Genomic DNA, 25,296 nt, shown 5'->3' with positions numbered 1-25,296 from the left:
GTCCAGCACGTTTTTTAATAAGGAGATCTCTGCTCCTTTGCTTGAGGAACTCAAAGGGAGCCCACCCTTTGCACATTTACTGCCCTCCATTATATCTGGTCATACCCCTGAGCACCAGCGTAACCATTTCCTCCTCTCCCCCGGAGACCCTCCCTCAACACTTGTAGGCAATTATAGCCCTGCCCACAAGCGATCCACTCCTCCTTCGCCCTGGGACTGTTGCGCCAAGCTAGCGGCGGTGCCAGAGGGAAATGAAAGCAACGTTCTCTTCTGTGAGGCTGGCGTGTGAACAGCCTTCCACTAAGGGCTCGCCCCCACCTCTCCCCTTCCTCCCCGGGCCAAGAAAAGAAAAATTTGCTTCCCCACAAATTGCAGGTTTCCATTTGCATGCTCGGACGCTCGAGAAATCCGGTGGCAGGAGCGTCTGAGACCAGAGGAAGGAAATCGGAGCGTAGGTCTCCCCTTGGAACCAAACTGTCTCAAGCTGTCGGGGCACTGTCCATTCCTACAGTCCTTTTCCCCAGATGCTGACGGGCTTAGGGGGCCCTGGCCCAGCTGGTGTAAATAGGTGTCATTCCAGTGAGAGGGGAGGGCCGGATTTCAGGGACCCAGAGGCCCTGCCCGTGAGAGGGAAGGGTCAGATTTCGGAGTCTGGAGGCCTTGCTTGTGAGAGGGAAGGGTCAGATTTTGGGGACCTGGAGGCCCTGCCCGTGAGAGGGGAGGGTCGGATTTCGGGGTCTGAAGGCCTTGCTTGGGAGAGGGAAGGGTTGGATTTTGGGGACCCCGAGGCCCTGCCTGTGAGAGGGAAGGGTCATAAGAACATAAGAACGGCCATACTGGGTCAGACCAAAGGTCCATCTAGCCCAGTATCCTGTCTGCCGACAGTGGCCAGCACCAGGTGCCCCAGAGGGGGTGGACCGAAGACAATGATCAAGCGATTTGTCTCCTGCCATCCCTCTCCAGCCTCTGACAAACAGAGGCCAGGGACATCAATTCTATCCCCTGGCTAACAGCCTTTTATGGACCTAACCTCCATGAAATTATCTAGCTTCTCTTTAAACTCTGTTATAGTCCTAGCCTTCACAGCCTCCTCTGGCAAGGAGTTCCACAGATTGACTACACGCTGTGTGAAGAAGAACTGGGAGAATATATTATAGGGTCGGATTTCGGGGTCTGGAGGCCTTGCTTGTGAGAGGGAAGGGTCGGATTTTGGGGTCTGGAGGCCTTGCTCGTGAGAGGGAAGGGTCAGATTTCGGGGTCTGGAGGCCTTGCTTGTGAGAGGGGAAGGGTCGGATTTTGGGGTCTGGAGGCCTTGCTTGTGAGAGGGAAGGGTCGGATTTCGGGGTCTGGAGACCTTGCTTGTGAGAGGGAAGGGTCGGATTTCGGGGTCTGGAGGCCTTGCTTGTGAGAGGGAAGGGTCGGATTTTGGGGTCTGGAGGCCTTGCTTGTGAGAGGGAAGGGTCGGATTTCGGGGTCTGGAGGCCTTGCTTGTGAGAGGGAAGGGTCGGATTTCGGGGTCTGGAGGCCTTGCTTGTGAGAGGGAAGGGTCAGATTTCAGGGTCTGGAGACCTTGCTTGTGAGAGGGAAGGGTCGGATTTTGGGGTCTGGAGGCCTTGCTTGTGAGAGGGAAGTGTCGGATTTTGGGGTCTGGAGGCCTTGCTTGTGAGAGGGAAGGGTCGGATTTTGGGGTCTGGAGGCCTTGCTTGTGAGAGGGAAGGGTCAGATTTCGGGGTCTGGAGGCCTTGCTTGTGAGAGGGAAGGGTCGGATTTCGGGGTCTGGAGGCCTTGCTTGTGAGAGGGAAGGGTCGGATTTTGGGGTCTGGAGGCCTTGCTTGTGAGAGGGAAGGGTCGGATTTCGGGGTCTGGAGGCCTTGCTTGTGAGAGGGAAGGGTTAGATTTTGGGGTCTGGAGACCTTGCTTGTGAGAGGGAAGGGTCGGATTTTGGGGTCTGAAGACCTTGCTTGTGAGAGGGAAGGGTCAGATTTGGGGTCTGGAGGCCTTGCTTGTGAGAGGGAAGGGTCGGATTTCGGAGTCTGGAGGCCTTGCTTGTGAGAGGGTTGGGTCGGATTTTGGGGACCCATGTAGGGGGAGTACAACCTTTTATGCTGCCAATCCCAGGTTAGGATGGTTCCTCGTGCTTTGCTACACAGCGGGGATTCAAGGGATGGGACGTCGGGGGGGATTGGTGGATCAGCTACTATATCGATCCACCTGCCCTCACAATTCACTATATCAATCCACCTGCATCTCCATGGCTGTTTTGTGTCCTGATGAAGCTTCCTAAGTATGGCGGGAGATGGTTTGCGGACAAGGACAGATGATAAAGGTCTTCCAGGGCGATGCCTCAAGCAACACCACCCAGCCCATGAACTTTGTCTTCATCCCTTCTTTGGCCTGCTCAGAAACCCACACGGTCCCCGCCCCCCAACCGTCGGTTTAGAAAGCCCCGGGCACAGCGGTGACTCACCCCAGCCAAAGAGCGTGAAGCCCCAAAGGTACTTCTTCTCGGAGAAGAAGGCCATGAAGATGAGGCTATGGAGATAGAGCCCTTCCACCAGGATCCAGTAGTAATTGGTCGCCAGGAAGTAGAGGAAGAAGGTGACGGCTACCTTACAGCCCACCTGCCATGACCACAGAGGGAGAAAGGGAGGTTAAAAACGTGCCGTGAACCCGAAGCCGGCATAGTCACAGGCTCACGAGAGCTCAAAAACCAGCTGGAGAAGAAAACGGCAGCTGTGCAAGTTGGCCAACTTCATTCTAGGGAGGGCAGCAGCTTGGGCCCTTACGGGAACCGAGGGTTCTCTACCCATAACCTCCCTTTTTGCCTCAGTTTCTCCTCCCATCCCTCATCAGGTTAGCTCGGAAGCGCGTCAGGGCACGTTGAGACTCTTCTCATAAAAGCCATGAGAAAGAGGAACATCGTGTAGAGCTTGATCCTCAGTTGGTGGAACTCCATGAACCTGAGGGGAGCGATGTTCATTTCCACCAGCTGAAGAGGTGGCCCATAAGGTTTGCTGTAGGACGGAAGTCAGCTCATGCCATCTGGCATAAGATGGAATTGCTCCGGAAGAGCCAAGGGGTATGTGACATGGAGGGGTATAGTCCTGTTGGGTTGTCCTGAGCAGTTGGATCTGGCCCCACTGGAGTGACTATGGATTTGTCTTAGTGTCACGGCAGACTCTGACTTGGGGCTCGGCTCCTGACTGTTCAGGAGAACATGGGTGAGAAGAGAAGCCAGTGCCCGCACGTTGGGCTGCAACACACTTGCTAGAGGACAGAGGTCCTGAGATGTGCACTGCAGAATTTACCGTTCACCTCTGCAGTTCATTACATAGAAACCATCTCCTCCCAGTTATCCAGTGCACAAAATTGCTCCGCGAATGCAGCAAAGGAGATGGATTCTTTGCAAACGTGGCATGTTTTTCTTTGCGCCGATGGAAGCGTGTGGAACCCACACGTCTGCTGGGTGGGGTGGACTGTCTCACTAGTGGCACGGAGACCACTTACAAAGATATGTCGCCCTAGGAAGAACCCAATTTGCCATTTCAGGCCTTAAGCTAGTATTAATTGGCACAGCTTCCACGGAAAGAAGATCTATTTCAGGGTACGTCTAGACTGGCGTGTTTTTCCGGAATACCTCCGGTAGCCCAGAAAAACTCCCCGTGTCCAGAGAACGTGTTTGCTCTTCTGCTTTTTTTGGAGGAAGAGCAAACACGCTCTTTCGGGGAGCCCCGTATACCTCATTCTACGAGGAATAAGGGCTCCTCCGAAAAAGGAGGCTTTTCCACCATTTGGCCCTGTCTAGATGGGGCCAAATGGCAGAAAAGCCTCTTCCGGAAATGCGATCAGAAAAAACGACGCCAATTTGCGTAGCTTTTTCCAACAAAGGACTGTAGTCTTGATCTAGCCTCAGATAACCAAACCTCCAGGACAGGGACAATTCCTTAGCACAGCAGTGGGAAAATATCAGCTGGATCCGGTTCACCAGGGTTAGCTCCTGGTGGTCCACTGCCACTGTATTTGCCTGCACTTCCGTTGCTACGGTGATTGCAGCTCCCATTGGCCGCGGATCACTGTTCCTGGCCAATAGGAGCTGCGATCTCCCATATCCATGGAGACGCAGGTCAATATAGCAGTAGCGGCCTACCTGGCAAACTGCCGCCATCTTATTGCCTGCCCCGCCTTAGCACATTGTGGAGTTTGCCAAGAACACATAAATAACAAACAGGAATAAGCCACAAAGGGAATAGCCAATTCCGATGAAAATCAACATGTAGAGGTGACATTGGAATCTATTTTTCTAATAGTGACCGGTCCCTCTCCTGGCCTTTGTCAAGAGTCAATCGCCCACACAGCCAGGGGTGCGCTGTTGTAACGGGAAGAGGAAACGTAACACAAGTGGCAATGAAGTGATCCGTTTAATGATCTAAAAATTTTCATCCTCGCTCGGGGCTGGGGAGCTGGATCACAGACTGGAAGGCCTTTCCAGACACAAAATCTCAAGTCTCTTGCATTAGGCCGGAGCGTCAGATGGCCTAGAAACAGTTGCGGAGAGAGGGCTGTTGTGGTCTGTACGGAGAGGAGCTGCCGAGTTGAAAATCATTTAACGAGGCACTGTGGTGGGAGAGCGACACGCCGGGAAGCCGACGTGCTGACATGTCTGGTGGAATGGAGGCATGGAAATCGTTCAAGAAGGGCGTGTCTCCGCAGCCAGGAAGGGTATGTGTACACAGCCCGTGGCACTGAGTCTCTGAAGCTGGGGCGGCAGACTTGGGCCTGCACAGCCAGGCTAAAATAGCTGCCCACTTTTGGATTGGGGATCGGGCTGAAACGTGGCCACTGAAATCCACCCTGTCTTGAGGCGCCAGACCTCCAAGTACCAGCGACATCTCTACAGCTCAGTAGCATGAGCCCCGCAAGTCCACATCTGTCAATCTAGACTGGCAGACTCACTTCTGTGGGCTGTGTAAACGTACCCAACGGGGCCCTGAGCTTGCTATAAAGAGGAGGTGCCTGTCTTTCCACATAATGGTGCTGGGAACGGCCCCAAATCCTAGCGCTGGTGTCATAAGAACATAAAAACAGCCAGACTGGGTCAGATCAAAGGTCCATCTAGCCCAGTATCCTATCTGCTGACAGTGGCCAATGCCAAGTGCCCCAGAGGGAGCAAACCAAACGGAATCATCACATGATCCCTCTCCTGTCACCCGTTTCCAGCTCCTGACAAACAGAAGCTAGGAATGCCATTCCTACCCATCCTGGCTAATAAGAATAGATGGACCTATCTTCCATGAATTTATCTAGTTCTTTTTTGAAGCCTGTTGAAGTCCTGGCCTTCACAACCTCCTCTGGCAAGGAGTTCCACAGGTTGAGTGTGCGCTGCTTGAAGGAAAACTTCCTTTTGTTTGTTTTCAACCTGCTACCTATTCATTGCATCTGGTGATCCCTCATTCTTATGTTACATCCCCTGGGATGAGTGAAGAACTTTCATTGGTCAGACAGGTCGAAAGGTTCTCCTGGGTCAAGCCAGCTAATAGGGGGAGGGGCTGTGGAAGATGTTGTGGTTTGCTAGCTGGGAAAGAGCAGTCAGATATCTTGGTTTCCCATGGAGGAGAGGCAGGAAGTGAGTCAGCCTCCAGCTCACCACCGTTCCCAGGGAGAGTCATACCCGAGGGGAGAGGTTAGAAGTAACCGGCCCTACAGCAATACTCACAAACTGGGACTTATCCGCCGGGGGGGCCTCGGTAATGGACTTCAGGTCTTCTTCAGACAGCCGCTCCATCTCCTCCAGCGCCGACCCGGAGTACAGGACCGCGTCCTTCACAAAGATGCTGACCGCTCTCAGCATGAAGGAGACAAACAGGTGCATGTGGATGTAGTTCCTTGTGCAGTGCAAACGCCTGGAAGGGGAGGGTTAAGACATAGGACCGGAAGGGTGTACAGTGGCTCATCTGTGCTACCCCAGCCACCCACCTCCTCTCTGGCAGGCCGTGTCCCTGCAGGGACCCGGCGCAGTCCCACTCCAATGCAAATTCATGCCTGGCCATCCCAGCTCTCCCGGGGACTGGCTGAAGATTGAAATAGCCACAGAAGCCACCAACTTTGCAGTCAGGTGGGATAGGGTGCCCTGGTGAGAATTAAGTATGGGGCACGGGTTAACAAGTTCCTGAGACATCACACCATGCAGAGGAGATGTCCAATTACGGTCCAAGAGCCCGTGGTCAGTTCCAGCACAAGGATGTTAATACTTAGATCCTATTTGACTACATTCCCTCTTCAGCCTCAACGAGATAGAATATTCCGCTGCCTGCAGTGTAGTGTTGCTGGGCACTGCTAGCCAGCGGCTGAGCTCCACCCCAGAGGTGGCTGCATTGCTGTGGCAGGTGGTGTGTTTGTTCCCTGAATATATACCGTAAAGGGCTTGGAGACTTCTCAGCAGTGTAAGACGTGCTATTGTTTAGCTCGCGCTGAGAGAGCTTGTGAGTTTATATCCTTTGAAATCCCCAGCTGATGACATTATAGGTTTTAAGGGGGAAAGGGGTCTGCAGAGAATTTGTTATTCCTTGCTATTCTGCTCTATCAAAAGCCTCTAGGCCCACTGCAACACAAAGAGTGTGAAATGGAGAGACACGGGAGTGTGGCAGAGAAGGATTTCTTCCTGCCATTGAAATGTAATTAATGAGTCTCCTGATGCTACAGAAGCCAGAATAGAATCCAGATCCCGCTTGGGTCGGGCAAAGAGAAATCAGTAGAAAAGCTGGTTGGGAAATGGATTTGCTGGCCTGTGAAAAGGCTCCCTCCTCCCCCTCCCGCCAAAAATAGCTAAATGAACTTTGGGGGGGCGGGGGAGGCGAAGGTGGGAAAATCATCAATTTTATTTTTGCTCTTTCGAAATGATTGGAAACCACCAATTTGAGGGCCAAAGGGAGTATACATTTCCACACCCCCAGGGATAATAGTAGTAATATAATATATGGAGATATACCTATCTCCTAGAACTGGAAGGGACCTTGATAGGTCATTCAGTCCAGTCCCCTGCCTCACAGCAGGATCAAGTACCATCCCTGCATTCTCAAATCCATCCAAATACCTCCTCTCCATTATCAGTGCTGAACGGGTCATAATGGGAGGCCTGGTGTGTTCAAATGAGGGTTGCCAGGTAGTCCGGTATTGGCCCAGATAGTCCGGTATTTGCAGTTTCTGTCCGGTAAAAACCCCCCAGAAAATCCAGGACATGTAAAATGTCTGGTATTTTCTTTTTTTCTCGGATGGAAGGCCGCTTGAGACGTTCTTCCCCTGCTACGTCTGGTGAGGGCACAGGGAAAATGGGGATTTAAAGGCACAGTGACTCTTTTTTTTTTTGGCAGGTTTTTTGTGTGTGGCTCAACATATTTTTTCCCGCCATGTTCGGTATTTTTTGTGCACCTATCTGGCAACCCTAGTTCAATTGGTTACCCGCCCCCCCCGAACTGAAGTGTCAAAAGCAATGCAACGGAGTTGTGTCAAAACGGCATCTTCCTGCAGAAAACTTGCTTTGACCAAAACATTTTGACCAGCTCCAGTAAAGAATATATTTTTAAAAACCCATATTCTGGCTCCCTGTAGCAAGTCAGCCTAACTCTGGGTGACGAGAGAGGACACTTCTCCTAAGCGAGTGGAAGCTGTTTTTTTTTTCCTGTCACTTCTCTGAGCACAACTACTCTCTATCAATGATCCGCGGAAGGAGAGAGCGCCAGACCGGTGCATCATCAAAATTTCCTTTCATGGGGCCAAATTTACAGCATTCAATCTTCTAACAAGAAGGTTGGGCCACAAGAAATCTGATGAGGTTCAACAAGGACAAGTGCAGAGTCCTGCATGAGGGATGGAAGAATCCCCAAGCATTGTTACAGGCTGGGGACCAACTGGCTAAGTAGCAGTTCTGCAGAAAAGGACCTGGGGATTACAGTGGATGAGAAGCTGGATAGGAGTCAACAGGGTGCCCTTGTAGCCAAGAAGGCTAACGGCATACTAGGGTGCATTAGGAGGAGCATTGCCAGCAGATCTAGGGAAGTGATTATTCCCCTTTAATCGGCTCTGATGAGGCCACATCTGGAGTATTGTGTCCAGTTCTGGGCCTCCCACTACAAAAAGGATGTGGATGCATTGGAGAGGGTCCAGCGGAGGCAACCAAAATGATTAGGGGGCTGGAGCACACGACCTACGAGGAGAGGCTGAGGGAGTTGGGTCTATTTAGTCTGCTGAAGAGAAGAGTGAGGGGGGATTTGAGAGCAGCCTTCAACTTCCTGAAGGGAGGTTCCAAAGAGGCTGGAGAGGGGCTGTTCTCAGTAGTGACAGATGGCAGAACAAGGAGCAATGGTCTCAAGTTGTGGTGGGAAAGGTCCAGGTTGGATATTAGGAAAAACTATTTCCCTAGAAGGGTGGTGAAGCACTGGAATGGGTTCCCTAGGGAAGTAGTGGAGTCTCCATCCCTAGAGGTGTTTAAGTCCCGGCTTGACCAAGCCCTGGCTGGGTTCATTTAGTTGGGATTGGTCCTGTCTAGAGCAGGGGGCTGGACTTGATGACCTCCTGAGATCTCTTCCAGCTCTATGGTTCTATGAGTCTATGAACAAGCCCCCTGGGTCTCCGATAAGAAGCTGCCCCGGCCCCGCCTCTCCCACCCCAAGCCCCGCCCCTCCTGCCTAAGGCCCTACCCCTCCCACACAAGGCCCTGCCCCTTCCAGGATCACAGCGCCAAGTCCCCACAAACACACCTTGCCCCGGGTCCCGCGGAGGCTGTCCAAGCAGTGAATCCGAATGGCACCACCCACAATCCCAACCCACAGCTATGAAAACGACCCCTGGGCCTTGCAGATGAAATGCAGCCACAAAAAGGAGGAGCTGCAAGACTGAGGAAATCCAAAGTGTCTCCCAGTCCGCCCCAGGTTGCTGGCGCAATTTAATCGCTCCCTCCCACGAAAGGCAAAAACCAGAGCCACCTACCTGAAGTACCCCAGGATAAGGACAGCAACGGTCAGGGATCCCAGCGAGATGGAGTAGCCAACCGTATAGATCAAATAGAGGCGATCAAAGACTTCCTGCAGCACAAAGCATGGGGGGGAAAACACAGCGCCAAATGAGAACGAATTCTGCGTTAGTGTCACCCCGCAGTGCTAGCAGCATAAAGAGTCAGGCGGCCGTATCTGCCGAGAACAGGAACACAAAGGTCAACAAAGCAGTCACCCGTGGGAAGCGGTATCAGGTGGTCTGGGTACATGGAGAGCAAGCAAAGGACTATGCCTATTTCCTAGTGAACTAGGGCCACCCTGAATGTGGCAGTGGCATCTGTCACGGTTTGCATGGAGGTGTGTCCTATTGGATTTACACAGCGCCTTTCACCCTCAACGATCCCAAAGCACGTTGGTCAAACCCTGACATCCGTCATGAACTCTGCTTCAAGCAAAGCTCCCACTCTTTTTATCACAATAGCGGCGTGGACGGGTTAGCCCACGGATGTGCAGCCAGCTCGGGGGTGGAGCGCACCAAGAGGCGGGGAGGAGAAATGTAACCCAGAGATGCTACCGTTCTCCCAGAGGTGCCTGACGATCGTTTAGGCTTTGATTGGCGAAGTCTCATCCGAACTGCCTCCTTGCCTGGATCGCTAGAGCTCCGCCTTGCATTAGGGGTACGAGCTAGGTACTGACGAGCTCTTTTTCACCTCTGATTTTCATGTCACAGCTTCAAAGATCCTTCTAGGTCATGGAGTCGCCCTTTAAACAGCTGGGGGCTTAGCTCCACGCTCCCAAAGAAGGAACGCGTCGGCTGGAGGTTTGAGTACCAGCTGCCGCAGCATTCAACCTGTCTACCGACACAGCAGACCATCCTTTTGTCTTCGAAGAAACCAACCAAGTCAGCATCTTTCTCCCCTCCCTGCCCCGCCCTTTCCCCAAGTTTCAGTAACATTAGCAACATTGGGCTCAGAATGACAGCTCTGATTTCGATCCGGGGCTGGAAATGCCACACTGGAATGCTAACCTCAGGCCCTGTTACATCAGAATACCCAGCTCTGGGAACGTTTTCCTTGTGGTTTCCTCCGATGGCGTGATGGGTTTGCCAACATTCTGGTTGTATTTGAAAGCAGTGGTTACAGCAGGCAGGACAAGCAGAGGGAGCATTTGGAAAGAGGAGGGTCCACATCAGGCAAGGCCTAACCGGCTTTTCCCCCAAACGAAGGAGGGTACCCTTGCCGGGCTAACACGTGTGCGTGCACCCACCACATTGACTGGCACTCGAAAGGTGGATCATGGTGGTGAAGAATTACTACGTCAAGCAGAACAAAGTCTCCTCTGCTGCTCCATTCAGAATTTTCCCTGGGAACGCCCACGTTCTTAGCAAACAATGGCTGCATTGTAGCCCTTCAGAGTGTGCGACCGAAAGGGATTTTCAGCCTGCCCGGTAGAGGTTCCACGGCGCAGGGTTAATTTCTCTGTTTAGCCACGGGGACCTTCTTTGAAATGACGCTGAGCTAGAAGTACCAAACACTCGTGCACATGTATCTATGTAACCCACACATCTACAGGGTGGGGTGCATTGGCCCATGGTGCGGCACAGAGACTACTTACGGAGAGAAAGAATGAGTTTGGTCTACAACCTGAGCTGGGAAGCAGCTGGCTTTTAGCTCAAGCTGTAGAGATTCCGGCTCAAAAATCCCTGGTTCGGTTCTGCCTGCCAGAGTTATGTGCACGCAAAGGAAACAAAATCAAGTTCAAGTAACACAGAGGCATCATGGGATACTAGATTAAGAGGTTCACTGAGTGGCTCATTGAGCCAAACCCCTGTAGGGCAGAATACAGTCTCCTGCCAGTGGGGTGGGGTGAGCGCGGCTCCCAGGCTACCTCTACACTGCCAGTTTTTGCCACAGAAAATATGCTAATGAGGGACTCATTTGCATGAGTTGCAACCTCATTTGCATATTTTCTGCTGATCCATTTTTGTGCTAGGGGTTTTTGCGCAAAAAAAAGCAGTGTGGATGTTTTCTTTTTGCGCAAACCCCTTTTCCCACCAGATTGGTAAACCTCCTTTTTGGAGGCATAAGGATCTTGTGGAAAAAGGTTATTTTTGTGCAAAAAGGAAATGTCCACACTCCTTGTTTTTGCGCAAAAACCCCTAGCACAAAGGATCTTGTGGATTATTTTATTCATGCTTCCCCCCCAAATCAAAAGGGTTTTATGCCAAACGCAGAAAAAAGCAGATAGGGTGGGACATACACCTGTCAAAATTGTAAGGTGACAAAAGCTATCGAGGTATATACTACTACTATTCAATGTGAGGGTCTGTTTAGCTGCCTCTAGGTTCAAGCCTTCACGTTTTGAAGTGTTGCTCCATGATCATCACAGCTACAACCTTGGCTTCCCTCCCCCCAAAATAAAAGCCAAGTGTCTCACCTAATCCCCTGACTCCGGGAGCTGGCGCTTTTAGAAAAGCCCCAGAGATTGTGATCAAAATGCAGTGGTTTGGGAAAGGCCAGCTCTCGCTGCCAGGAGATCCCAGGCCAGGGTAGAGAGGCAGTGTCTCCCATTGTGACATTCGTTCTGGCATTTATTAGGCCACGAAAGAGGTTTCACACCCGTGGTTACGTTCTTGCACCCTGGAACACTCCTGGCTTGTCTTTGCCAAGGCTACAAAATGGACATTGCTCTCCTCCTAACAACAAAGGCCTCACCTAAGTGCTGGGTGGTGGATGGAGGAAGATCGGATGGGTTGGGGAAGCATCTTCTCCCCCTGGCCCGCCCCGGTGCCCCATTAAGCATTGCCTCGGTCATGCCGAAGTGGGGAATGAGCACGATGCTGCAGGCACGGCCGAAGCGAGCTTGCTTCAGTACATGCAGGCACGGAGAGGGGATTGGCTGCTTTCCCCAGCGCAATAGCAAAGTCCAGAGGCATTTGAGTGTGATTCAAAGAGGGCAGATCCCAGGCTCCTGACTTTGAGGGGATGCTCCTGCCCTCTTCCCTCCCAGCAGTGCATCCAATTGTGTGTTATCCCAGAAGAGGGCGACAGCCGGGCCCCGTCACTGCTGTCGCGAGTCTGCCTGCTCCTTTGTCACTTACATGGGTGTACCTGCAGGGGCGGATATAAGGTAGGGTGAGCGGGACGGCCGCCCCGGGCCCCATGATTCAAGAAGCCCCGTGCATGCGCCGTGGCAAAGGGGGGCCCCATGAAATTGGGCTGCCCTGCGCCCCGCAGAATAGTCATCTGCCACTGTGTACCTGCCTGGTCTTCTTTCCAACCAGGGAGACCTAATATTGATCTGACCCTAGGACAGGGGCAAAAGGGCCTCTGCGGGCCGGATCCACTCCAGGAAATGGGTTGATTCAGCCTGCAGCAGTCCTGCGGCTTCCCCCACCCCCAGGAACCTACTGGGCAAGGGAGCTGTACTACTGACTCTGGCTGCTAGGCCACAGTGCCCTGAAGAAAGGGAATTGTACTATTGACTCTGGCTGCTAGGCCACGCTGCCCTGAGAAAAGGGAGCTGTGCTATTGACTCTGGCTGCTAGGCCACACTGCCCTGAGGAAAGGGAGCTGTGCTATTGACTCTGGCTGCTAGGCCACGCTGCCCTGAGAAAAGGGAGCTGTGCTATTGACTCTGTCTGCTAGGCCACAATGCCCTGAGAAAAGGGAGCTGTGCTATTGACTCTGGCTGCTAGGCCACGCTGCTCTGAGGAAAGGGAGCGGCACTATTGACATAAAACCTTAGGACACATGTGGGGTTGAGCTCCAAGGGAAGGAAAATCCTCTTCAAGGCAGGGGATGTTCACCATGAACAGCGACCATCTGGCTAACTGAAATCATTCCGGATGGCGGGTGTTTCCCGACCACCCTCTGTGCTTTTCCCATCATGTGTGGCATGTGACTACGATTTCCACCACTTTTTTTTTGGCACGGAGCTTTGACAGAGAAAAGTGGCAGTCTAGGGGTGTGTCTAGACTACATGCCTCCTTCGACGGAGGCATGTAGATTAGCCAGATCGGAAGAGGGAAATGAAGCCGCGATTAAAATAATCGCGGCTTCATTTAAATTTAAATGGCTGCCCCGATCTGCCGATCAGCTGTTTGTCGGCAGATCGGGGGAGTCTGGACGCGATGCCCCGACAAAGAAGCCTTTCTTCATCGACACAGGTAAGCCTCGTGAAACCAGGTTTACCTGTGTCGATGAAGAAAGGCTTCTTTGTCGGGGCATCGCGTCCAGACTCCCCCGATCTGCCGACAAACAGCTGATCGGCAGATCGGGGCAGCCATTTAAATTTAAATGAAGCCGCGATTATTTTAATCGCGGCTTCATTTCCCTCTTCCGATCTGGCTAATCTACATGCCTCCGTCGAAGGAGGCATGTAGTCTAGACACACCCTAGATGCGGATCTTTCGAAAAATAAAGCCTTTTTTGAAAGATCCTGTAAACCTCATTTCACGAGGGATAAGGGATCTTTCGAAAAAGGCTTTATTTTTTGAAAGATCAGCCTCTAGACTGCCGCTTTTCTCCGACAAAGCTCCATGCCGAAAAAAAGCGGCAGCCATTTTTATGCTAATGAAGCGTGGGATATTTAAATTCCCACTTCATTCGCAATTTCGTTGTGCCTAATCTACATCTCTCTGTTGGCAGAGAGGTGTAGTCTAGACACCAGTGTTATCTTCAAGCCGTCATTGTCAAGTCCAAGTTGAGTCTCAAGTCACTACAGTTCAAGTCTCAAGTCGAGTCTCGAGTCCCTAAAGTCACTTTCGAGTCAAGTCTCAAGTCTTAATTTAAAAAATGTCAAGTCACTTTTGTACAAGCCATCAATATCGGCATTTTTGGACAATTTTTTCACCAAGTCGATTAACAAAATTAGCAAGTCTCAAGTCGAGTCTCAAGTCACAAACAATGAACCTGAGTTGAGTCTCGAGTCATGTAGGCGACTTAAATCAGACTCGAGTTCAAGTCATGGGACTTGAGTCAACAACTCTGCTAGACACACCCGAGGTGCACAGCAGTGAGCGGAGAGGCAACTGACGTGCCAGTCACTTGATAGCCTCTTGGCCAAACCTGTCACGATCACCAGTCAGAGGCTCCAAGATCTACCAGTCGATCCCGATTGACTGGTTGGTGACTACTGTACTAGACTACTTGTTGTTTTTGATGTTCTTCCCACAGAAGGTGTTCCTGGGAGTAACCGTGTGTGCGTGAAGGGGATTGGGTGAGAAACAAGGCCCCTTTGCTTTTGGTTCCTGGGTGGAGGAGTTCCTGGCCATGTCCGGTTGTTTTTAAGGGTTGGCTTGTAGTGAGTTTCTAACTCCTTGCAAAGGGGACCCTGCCCTTTGCTAGCCTCCTTACGTCTCCGATGCGGGATCGAAAAGGAAACAAATGTCCCGATTGATTTTCTAGGGGTCCTTCTGGCAGGGTGGGTGACTTGAGTTCACTCTTATGGGCGCTCTCTGCATTTCCTATAGGGCTGGAGCAGAGATTTCCTGGAGTGGGGTTCTCCCTGCAGCATTGGGAGTCGCCCCATCTGTTTCCTGCTCGGGGTGCTGGCTCTCCCTACAGCTGACCGCTTCCTGCTCCCTCTAAGGCCTCTTCCCTACCGAATGGGACTGACACGGCCAGAGGTGGGACTAGTCCGTCGTCTTCCTCACCGGTGTGAGCTCTACACATTCCACCACAGGGCTGCACACACGGATCTGCTCTCTCCCAAGACATCTGTCCTCATCCCAAGTTGGGGACATTTGCAGGGTATCTGGGGAAACGTCTGCAGCCAGCGAACAGAAGAACGGCCATACTAGTTCAGACCAACAGTCCATCTAGCCCAGTATCCTATCTGCCAATGCCAGGAGTTCCAGAGGGAATGAACAGAACAGATAATCAAGTGATCCGTCCCCTGTCATCCATTCCCAGCGTCTGCCAAACAGAGGCTAGGGACATCTTCCCTATCCATCCTGGCTAATAGGCATTGATGGACCTATCCCCTATGGTCTTTTTAGAACGCTGTGAAAGTCCTGGCCTTCACAACAACCTCTGGCAAGGAGTTCCAAAGGTTAACCATGCCTTGACTGTAAAAAAAAAGCTTCTTTTTGTTTGTTTTAAACCTGTTCCCTATTCATTTCATTTAGTCACCCCTAATTCTTGTATGATGGGAACAAGTAACTAACTTTTCCTTATTCACTTTCTCCACACCACTCATGATTTTATAGACCTCGCTCATATTCCCCCTTAGTCTCCTCTTTTCTAGGGTGAAATGTCCCAGAAAAGGTCCCCATGGCGGCACCCAGGTGATCAGCAGCTAAACAGCAGACATCAGTGTCCAGCCTATCAATCCAGCATCTTTCACCAGCATTTAGATTCTCCTTTAAAACCACACGGCAGCAATTGCTTCACTGGCTGGTTGTGACCTGGGACACTTCCCAGCATTGATTGCTTTGCTAATTAAAAAAAAAACAGGTTCTTTGTTGCTCTCAGTGACATAATCCTGTTTATATCAGCCAGGGTGAAGAAAGGAGAGACGCCAGCCGTATCATTACCCACGGTAGCTAAAATGAGAACACAGAGAACCTAAACAAATACCTATCTATAGCGAGAGAGGCAGGGAGGTTTTTCTAACGCTTTCTAGAGTTTGGCATCCGTAAAAGTTCCCATTGGCTGTGTTTGTCCGTCTGTCTCTGTCTCTTCCCACGAGCTCAGCCGAGGATTGTTGGTTAAGTGCAGCTGTTACCGCTGACATGAAAATGCTGTTCTGCCAGCGAGGGGAAAAAAATAATAGAAAACATGCTCTTTGTAGAGATGAGGAGTCTGTCTTAGCAGAATCCATCTGCCTGACTTCTCTCCTCAGAGAGACGGTGGAAGATGGCTTTACTATTCCAGGAGCTTCAGGGGGTAGCCGAGTTAGTTCTGCAGATCCAGTGAAGACTGGAAGGTTATACAGTTAACTTGTGGAACTCCTTGCCAGAGGAGGTTGTGAAGACCAGGACTTTAACAAGGTTCATGAAAGAACTAGATACATTCATGGATGTTCGATCCATCAATGGCTATTAGCCAGGATGGGCAGGGATGGCCCTCGCCTCCATTTTGCCAGAAACTGGGAATGAGTGATGGGGAAGGATCACTTGATGGTTCCCAGTTCTGTTCACTTCCTCTGGGGCACCTGGCATTGGCCTCTGTCGACAGACAGGACACTGGGGTAGACCTTTGGTCTGACCCAGTGTGGCCATTCTCATGTTCATCTCTACCACCCCACACTGGAGCCCATATCATTCAACAGTCACAACGGGGACCACATCCTGAAAGAAATCTTTCCCTATGCCCTTCAACCAACACCCACCCTCCCCAGATGCATCATCGGACGTGAACTCCCCACCGCCCAGCACCCACCAAATCCTGCCGGAGCAACAGATACAAGCTCTGCAGTTTGGCTTCCACTGGTACAATGACCAATATCCCCTACAAGAGACCTTACGAGGTCCCCTAACCCCAGCCCCGGCCGAAGGCCCCAATAACAATCGCGTGGGTGGAACCAGACAATTGCTGCGCTCGCGAGTGAACTCGTGCGGCAAATCGATCAACGACAAAAACCACGTATCTCCGTGGGCAAACACTTTCCGCAAAGTGATCACTTTGTCTCTGTGACCCTGTAGCACGCACATAGGGTCCGTCTACACTGCATGGCTATTTCGGGATATCAGAGGTACCCCGGAATAGCTACCCTGTGTCTACACAAGCTGCTCATTATTTTGAAATATTTTTCGAAATAACAGGCACCCAATTTCGCCCTCCCGGTAACCCTCGTTCCAAAAGGGTTAAGGGATGGCTCGAAATGGTGCATTATTTCAAAATGTGGCACTGTTAGATGCACCAAATTTCAAAATAAGCTATTCCGAAATAGATTTGAAATAAGATACACAATTTGCATAGCTTAAATTGCGTATCTTTTTTCAAGTTTAGGGTGCAGTATAGATGCACCCTTAGAGACTGACCCAAAAAATTATAGAATATCATGAGCTTTCGTGGGCACAACCCACTTCTTCAGTGAGTGGAGGAAGAGGCACAGAGAGGTACAGGGACCCTAAAATTTGAAGTAGAAAAAGCGGAGAGAGGGAGAGGAGAAAGGAAAATAAACCCTGTTAATTATAGTGTCTGTGTTAAATCAAGCTAATAGAGTGAGCTGTGTCTAATCATAGAATCATAGAACTGGAAAGGACCTCGAGAGGTCATTGAGTCCAGTCCCCTGCCCTCACGGCAGGACCAAACACCATCTAGACCATCCTTGACAGGTGTCTGTCCAACCTGCTCTTAAATATCTCCAGTGATGGAGATTCCACAACCCCCCTAGGCAATTTATTCCAGTGTTTAACCACCCTGACAGGGAGAAAGTTTTTCCTAATGTCCAACCTAAACCTCGCTTGCTGCAATTTAATACTTAAAGTACTCTGCAGTCTTAAAGTATCATGCACTTACAGCCCACTCTATTAGCCTCATTGAGCATGGACACATAAGTGACAGGGTTTTTCTTTCCCCTTCCCCTTTCCTCTGTTTCTGTTTTACATTTTGAGGTGTCTATACCCCTCTGTGCCTCTTGCTCCACTCATCTGAAGAAGTGGGTTGTGCCCACGAAAGCTCATGATACTATATACAATTTTTGTGTGAGTCTCCAGGATGCTACAGGACCACTCACTGTTTTTTAGTTTTTTTTTTTAAGATACAGAGTAACACAGCGACCCCTCTGAGACTTCGTATGTGAACATTCTTAGTCCTTTTCTTCAAAGGAATGCATAAATTGCAGGAAGGGAGGTTAAGGTTGGACATCAGGAAAAACGTCCTACTTGTCAGGGTCATGGGGAGTAAGGGACGTTTTGGAATAGCGCTTTATTTCGAAAAAAAGTGCAGTGTAGGCAGTATCAAATTTCAAAATAAGCGATTTTGAAATGGACTCAAAATAAGCTATGCAATTTGTGTTGCTCAAATTGCATACTTATTTCAAGCTACGGGTGCAGTGTAGACACACCCTTAAGTTAGTTCTTTGGAAGAGGTGGACTTTAAAATGCTAGACATAGACGGCCATGCAATCTGGAGCTGTCTCCTTCATCTGGTCTGTGCCGAGTAACCCTGTTTTCTTCCTCATCAAACAGTCATACTATATCCTGGTCAATGTCATCTCCATGGGCTCTGGATGTGAAATCAATACGGAAAAAAAAAAAGAGCTATGTGCATAGTAGGAAGAGAGCCTGAGACAAGTCTCAGAGGGGTGGCCGTATTAGTCTGTATCTGCAAAACCAGAGACATCCGGTGGCACTTTAGAGACTGACAGAGTCATTTGGACATAAGCTTTCACGGGCAAAGATCCACTTCATCAGATGCATGACAAGGTGGGTATTTGCCCAAGAAAGCTTGTGCCCAAATAAATCTATTAGCCTGAGATATAAGCTCTTGTATCAAAGGCCAGGTATGAGGCAGGACCTGCTCACAGAACCTGGTGAGAAAAAAAGCGGATACTTCCAAAATGCACCTTCTGAAGTGTTAGTCACAGAGCCCTTGCACAGATGCAGCCTGAAACCAAGTATACCCAAAACATCAACTAGCAAGGATGGTACAAAAACATTCCCCAGGGAGTCCAGGAACACACTGATCTTCCTGAAAAAGATACAGTCAGGATGACAGTATGTAATATAGATGTTCTAATCAAGCCGACAAGCAGGTGATGGGTAATAATTCGCCACATCCGGCGCAGTAGCGTTGTCAATTCAATTTGTATCAAGGTGTAGAGATACATTTCAGATGGAATATGGGGGAGATGGGAAGTCCTGCTGTTCACTTAGCTGTATCCATTAGATATATCCATGTATCCATTGTCACAGGCATATATGCCTTAGTAGCCTTGAAGAATCTGCCACGGGTGGCTCAGAAGCTGCTTGCTCTCACCAACAGACCGATACCGGTCCAATAAAATCGATTTCTTCACCCGCCATGTCTCTCCAGGCTCTAAGATGCGGCTTTTCTGATACATCTCTGCAGCTAAACTGCTCAGCCACTCTGTCCTGGATTCCTGCAACGTCCTTCTCCGTGTCCATGAGAAACATCCTGTCCGTCAGAATGCTGTGTAACCCATACACCTAGGCTGTGTCTACATTGGCTGCTTTTGCGCAAAAACTTGCCGCCTGTCTACACTGGCCACGAGAATTTGCGCAAGAACACTGACTTTGTAATGTACAAAATCAGCGCTTCTTGCACAAATACTTTGATGCTCCCGCTCAGGCATAAGCCCTCTTGTGCAAGTAGACATGCGCAAGAAAGCCAGTGTAGACAGGAACGTTAATTCCTTGTGCAAGAAAGCCCGATGGCTAAAATGGCCATCGGAGCTTTCTTGAGCAAGAAAGCGTCTATACTGAGCACGGATGCTTTTGCGCAAAAGCAAACCTTTTGCGCAAAGGCACATGCCAGTATAGACGCTGTCTTGCGCAAATACTTTTAACAGAAAAACTTTTCCGTGAAAAGTATTTGCGCAAAATCTTGCCAATCTAGACGCAGCCTGACGCTCTAATGTATGAAATCAGGGCTTCTTGCACAAGAACTATGATGCTCCCGCTCAGGAATAAGCCCTCTTGCGCAACTGTTCTTGCACAAGAGGCTAGTGTAGACAGACAACATGAATTTCTTGCGCAAGAAAGCCCTATGGTTAAAATGGCCATCGGAGCTTTCTTGCGCAAGAGAGCGTCTACACTGGCATAGATGCTCTTGTGCAAAAGCACATCTCTTGCACAAGTGCACATACCAGTGTAGACACTCTCTTCTGGAAGAGTTTTTGCACAAAATCATGCCAGTGTAGATGTAGCCCTAATGTAGTTACTGAGCCATGCAAGTGGTACCTAGACCACAGCAACAATTAAGATCAAGAGACCTTGACAGCAGGGGTTGTGAGCCAAGTGGCTTTTAGATCAGAGGGTAGAGGCTCCTATACTCAGCTCCAGAGATCCCAAGTTCAAATCTGTTTGGTGGCAGTTACAGCTGCAGCAGAAATTATTCCCGTAGCCCGTCGCTTTGACCATGCTGGCCCTCTCTTTGCATCCCTACTCCGCTTCCTACTCTGGAGCATGTCAACGGCCTGTCTACAGGCCTCTTGAGCCTGGTCTGGCCTGGAATGTAGCCCCTCCCTCAGAAGGCCACGTCTACACTGGGGCTACGTCTACATTGGCCCCTTCTCCGGAAGAGGCATGTTAATTTCCAACTTCAGAATAGGGAAGTAGGAATAAGAGATCCTCCGGAAAAGGGCTTTATTCCGGAGGATCGCGCCAGTCTAGATGCTTTTTTCCCCAAGCTGGAAAAAAAGCGGCGGCCATGTTTATTAAAATCCCGCGGGGGATATTTAAATCCCCCACGGATTTCCCTATTCTGAAGTTGGAAATTAACATGCCTCTTCCGGAGAAGGGGCCAATGTAGACGAAGCCTGGGACTATCCCGAGATAGCTATTCTGCAACTTTTGAGCGCGCCCGTGATTGCGAAAGAGATTGCGCGGCGTGAATGGCGTCGCTTATTTTGAAGTCAGAGCACAATGTGGATGCCTCTCTCTAAACAGGGGATCATAAAATGACAGGCATGTAGAGGAGGGAAGGATCTTGAGATGTCATCTAGTCCAGTCCCCTGTGCTCGGGTTGCACCATGTACAACTAGTTTCTCCCTGATCAAAGTTTGTCCAGCCTTTTCTTAAAAACCTGTAGCGATGGGGATTCGGCAGCCTCCCTCGGACGCCTGTGCCAGAGCTTAACTAGAATTGGAGTTAGGAAGCTTTTCCTTATATCTCCCCGAAATCTCCCTCGCTGCGGATTCAGCCCGTTGCTTCTTGTCCTACCTTCAGCACCTGCCGAAAAGAACGGATCGCCTGGCTCATTAGGAAACCCCTTGCCAGTGCTTAAATCTGTCATCGGGCCCCTCTTCGGTGTGCAAGACTCACGTTTTTCAACCTTTCCTCGCGGGCCAGGTTTTCTAACCCGTGGATCATTTTTTGTTGCGCTTCTCTGGACTCTTATCCTGTTTGTTCACGTCTTTCCTACAGCGTGGGACCCGGAATCGGACACAGTCCTCCAGCCAAGACCTCCCCAGTGACATTTTGTGTCTTTCCTACGGCACGCCTGCTGATGCGCCCTACCATGGGGGTAGCCTTTTTTTCACAACTGCCTCAGGGTACGTCTACACTAGCCCCCTAGATCAATGTAGGGATGCTAATGAGGGCAACCAGAATTGTAAATCAAGCCCGGGATTTAAATATCGTACACTTGATTTGCATGTTCCAGGCCGGTCGCCATTTTAGAAATTGACTAGCCCAAAGTAATTGCCCGCGTCTACACGGGAAACGGGATTCCGATTTAAAGCCCTAATTCAAATTAGCTGGTATTCCTCCTGCAATGAGGTTTACCAGTTAATTCGAATTAGGGGCTTTAAATCAGAATCCTGTTTCACTGCCGCGTGAAGACACGGGCACTTCAGGCTAGTCAATTTCTAAAATGGCGACCGGCCGGGAACATGCAAATCAAGTGTGGGATATTTAAATCCCGGGCTTGACTTGCAATTCTGGTTGCCCTCGTTAGCCTCCCTAGATCGATCTAGGGGGCTAGTGTAGACGTACCCTCACAGCATGGGAGCCTCCTCCCTTTGTAAGTCACCATAAACCCAAGATTCTTTGGCGCACCATCAAGCCAGTCCCTCCCCCTGCTGGGCCGCCCGTTTGACTTTGCCCGCATCTTTACTGAATTTCATCTGTCGAGGTCACATTGAATTCTAATCATGTCCCCCAAATTGCTTGCATCCCTTCCCAGCCTGGGGTCATTGCAACCACCACCGGACAGATTTGAACTGAGGAGCTTAGTATAGGATCCTCTACAGCTTGAGCTATAAAGCCAGCTGGCTCTCAACCTAGGCTGTAGAGGTCTCTTGATCTTATCCGTTGCTGTGGTCTAGGTGCCACTGCATGGGACAGTGAACCACGCTGGGGTTACATCTACACTGCAGAATTTTTGCGCAAAACCAGCCGTTTTTGTGCAAAAGCTCAGGGAGCGTCCGCACTACAAGTGTGTTTTTGCGCAAGCAAAAGTACAGTAGATTGTCAGAAGACAGGGCTTTTTGCGCAAGAGTTATTCCTCTTCCTATGAGGAATAAGCCTTTTTGTGCAAAAGCTCTTGTGCAAAAAGGTGCGTGTGGACGGACACCAGGGGTTTCTTGCGCAAGAAACCCCTATGGGAAAAAGCACAGGTGCTCTGCTGGCCATTGTGTGAATGGCCGTCAGAGCTTTCTTGCACAAGAGCGTCGATGGCCGTGTGGACGCACACTTGCGCAAAAGCACAGGGCGGTGTGGATGCACTCTGGTGCAAGAACTTTTTGCAGAAGATCTCTTCGGCAAAAAGTTCTTGTGCAAGAAGCCTGCAGTGTAGACATAGCTTAGGTGTGTGGGTTACGTCATCTGCAAATTGTATAAGCCTGCTCTTCCCTCCATAACCTGAGACATATAGTTCTCTTCTTTCCTCCCCCGCACAACTCCCCCATCCCTGTAAAAATGGATCAGGCCACTTTGGGGATCACATGATAAACATGTGACTGCTTCTACAAACCCCTGTCCTCTGCAGGTGAAGTAATTTCCCACTGGGGAAAAAAATCCCAGGGAAGGTTTGATTGTGACCTGCAATACAAACCCTGAGAACTGTTCCAGAGGGCCCTGCCTGTCTAAGAACAGAAGCTCTTCGGGCGAGGTCGGCCCGGATCCCCCCATTCCCGGGATCCCCGCATTGCCTACCCGCTCCCTGGTTTCATTGGTCAGGAACTTGGCACACTCGCTGTAATTGGCCCAGGTGCGGTTGTTGCCTGGCGCCAGCTCCCAGCTCCCATTCATGTCACACCGCCGGTAGGCGTGGCCTGGCGAAAGGGACGAGAAAGCAGACAACGTGGCGCTTAGCAGCTCGCAGGCCTGGCGGAAGAGAAGCCCCTTTCATGACGGGTCAACCACCCATCCGTAGAGCTTAGCCACCCATCATCCGCCTGCCCTTATCGGCTGTCTCTGCTGTTTCCCAAGGAGCCGCGCAGGGGCGGTGTTTGTTTCAGATTAGGTGATCCCGGAGCAGGGGTGGGCAATAATTTCTGATGGAGGGGGCACTCCAAGATTTTATCTTCTATGATATTAATGGAGGAGGTACGGGGTCTGGGATGGAGGTTGGGTGCGGAAGGGAGGTTGGGGGAAGGTACTTGGGTGCAGGAGGGAGTGTGGGGTCTGTTTGGGTGAAAGAGGCAGTTGTGACCTAAGGCAGGGGACTGGTATGTAGGATTTTGGGATTTAACCTAGGATAGGATAGAGGGGGAGGTCTGGGTTGGATATTAGGAAAACTATTTCCCTAGGCGGGTGGGAAAGCACTGGGCTGGGTTCCCTAGGGAGGGGGTGGAATCTCCATCCCTAGAGATTTTGAAGTCTCGGCTTGACAACGCCCTGTCCGGGATGATTGAGTTGGGTTGGTCCTACTTTGGGCAGGGGGCTGGACTCGATGACTCCTGAGGTCTCTGCCCGCCCTGGGATTCTAGGATTCTTGGAAGGGATTGTGATCTGGGGCAGGAGGTTGGGGTGCCAGATCTGGGGGGGAGTATAGGTACAGGAGGGGGCAGAGGGTTTGGGTATGTGTGGGGGACAGAGGACTGGGGAAGGGAGGGGCTGGGGAACCAGAGGCAGGCTCTGGCTGGGAGGCGCTTACCAGCAGAAACCTGAGGCAGACTGTCTGCTGCAGGCTGCTCGCAGCTGCACATGGCTTCACTCCGGCCATGAGAGGGAGTGGGAGGAAGACGGGGTGGAAGAGGAAGGAAAAAGGCTTCCTACACTGACCCTGCTCCCAGCAAAAATTCTCAGCTCCTATTGGCTAGAAACTGAGAGATTGGCCAATGGGAGCTAAGAGATTTTGCTGGGGGGTGGGAACAGCATGAGAAGTCTCCCTCCCGGCTATCCAGAACAGAGAACAGCTGGCTTTTTAAAGTGTGAGCTGTTCTCTGCCTCAGGGTTCCAGCAAGGGGTCCGCGGGCCGGATCCGGTGCCTTGATGGGCCAGATCCGGCCCTCTGCCCACCCCTGTCCCAGAGGATCTCCCATAGCAACCGAACTTCAGATTGTTCTACACAGCAACTCTCAAACCTAACGGGGGCACCCATCGAAGGGTGTAACTTAAAATATGGGATCTTGAATAAGACAGAAAAATGGATTTCAAAAGCCAATGGATACCGGATATCAGGGGGCTGTGGACACCTGCAAAGATGGAGCGAGGTTGATGTGCATTGATGTTTGAAAAGGGTCAAACGCCCCTGACCGGGTGTCTCCCACCATCAGACTTGTTGCTCAGAGTGGATGCTGTGGGATTGCTGGATGGACCCCCTAAGCCCAGTCTAGATATTGAAGCCCTCTGGCCTATCTTTGTGGCAAAATAAGACTCCTCGGAACTGGGGGACTTCCAGGATACCGTTTAAGGGCTGAGTTGTAAACCCGGAACACCATTCAAGATGGAAAAGGCCAATGCCTGGCTTTTGGGTCCTCAGCTCCCTGCTTCTCAGGAAAGGGTTCCTCTAGTATTTGGAAAGAAGCTTTATTACCTTTGTGATTGAAGTCATAGATATAGTCGGGACAGGGCATGGCCACCACTTTGCCCGGCACGCCTTCGGGCCAGCAGACAATGCCGTCCCACTCGGACAGACAGAAGCCATCTGTGGGATAAAAACGGAAACAAGGAAGGTCACTGAGCCTGCTGCATTTAGCGGCACGCCCCCCAAATTCGCCCCCTCAGAACTGCAGTGCCAACTGCCTCATGGCCGCGCATAGAAAGGGCTTTCTCCCGATAGAGAGCTTCAGGGCACAAATAAATGCTTTTCCATCCTACCTGGCATTATGGGTGCAAGTCGTTAATAGAGAGAGCGCCATCTACTGGCGGATGAGAAAAAGCCACATGGTCAAGATGCTGGTAGGTTCAATAAAGCTATGGTGGCTACTGGCACACAGCTCCTCACATCTGCCAGCAGTGGTGGAAGAGATACAACTCATCAAATTCGACACTTTACATGCAAATTTGAATAAAGATGCTAATTATCTTACCCATTACAAAGATAGCTTCCCCAATTATCACCTCTAATATCATTAGCTCACAGACATCTACCTCCTCCCCTTTCCCTCCCTCCATCCCCCTTCTGTTCTGAAATTTGATTTGTCCTTTTCATATGTGTTCATTTTTTTTAATTGTATCCTTTGGTATATATGGTTGTGACAATTTTCTTCCACTATTTGATCTGAGGAA

At 50.6% G+C, this 25,296-nt stretch overlaps 1 protein-coding gene across 3 annotated transcripts in view; it reads right to left on the bottom strand.

Moving 5' to 3' along the window:
* Positions 1 to 25,296, bottom strand: part of PTH1R (parathyroid hormone 1 receptor) — a 174,837-nt gene that overhangs the window by 30,476 nt on the left and 119,065 nt on the right. For all 3 annotated transcript variants that reach the window (XM_075922977.2, XM_075922976.2, XM_014576872.3), the window contains 5 exons: positions 24,602 to 24,712; positions 22,777 to 22,895; positions 8,983 to 9,077; positions 5,714 to 5,900; positions 2,468 to 2,621 (listed from right to left, as the gene is read on the bottom strand). In XM_075922977.2, coding sequence (XP_075779092.1) covers positions 2,468 to 2,621; positions 5,714 to 5,900; positions 8,983 to 9,077; positions 22,777 to 22,895; positions 24,602 to 24,712 — 666 coding nt within the window. The remainder of the gene's footprint in view (positions 1 to 2,467; positions 2,622 to 5,713; positions 5,901 to 8,982; positions 9,078 to 22,776; positions 22,896 to 24,601; positions 24,713 to 25,296) is intronic.

This window comes from Pelodiscus sinensis, chromosome 2 (genome assembly GCF_052426305.1).
Source record: "Pelodiscus sinensis isolate ZL-2025 chromosome 2, ASM5242630v1, whole genome shotgun sequence".
In the NCBI taxonomy this organism is placed as follows: domain Eukaryota; kingdom Metazoa; phylum Chordata; order Testudines; family Trionychidae; genus Pelodiscus; species Pelodiscus sinensis.
Note: the sequence above shows the minus strand (reverse complement) of the source record. Positions and strands in the feature narration are given on the sequence as shown.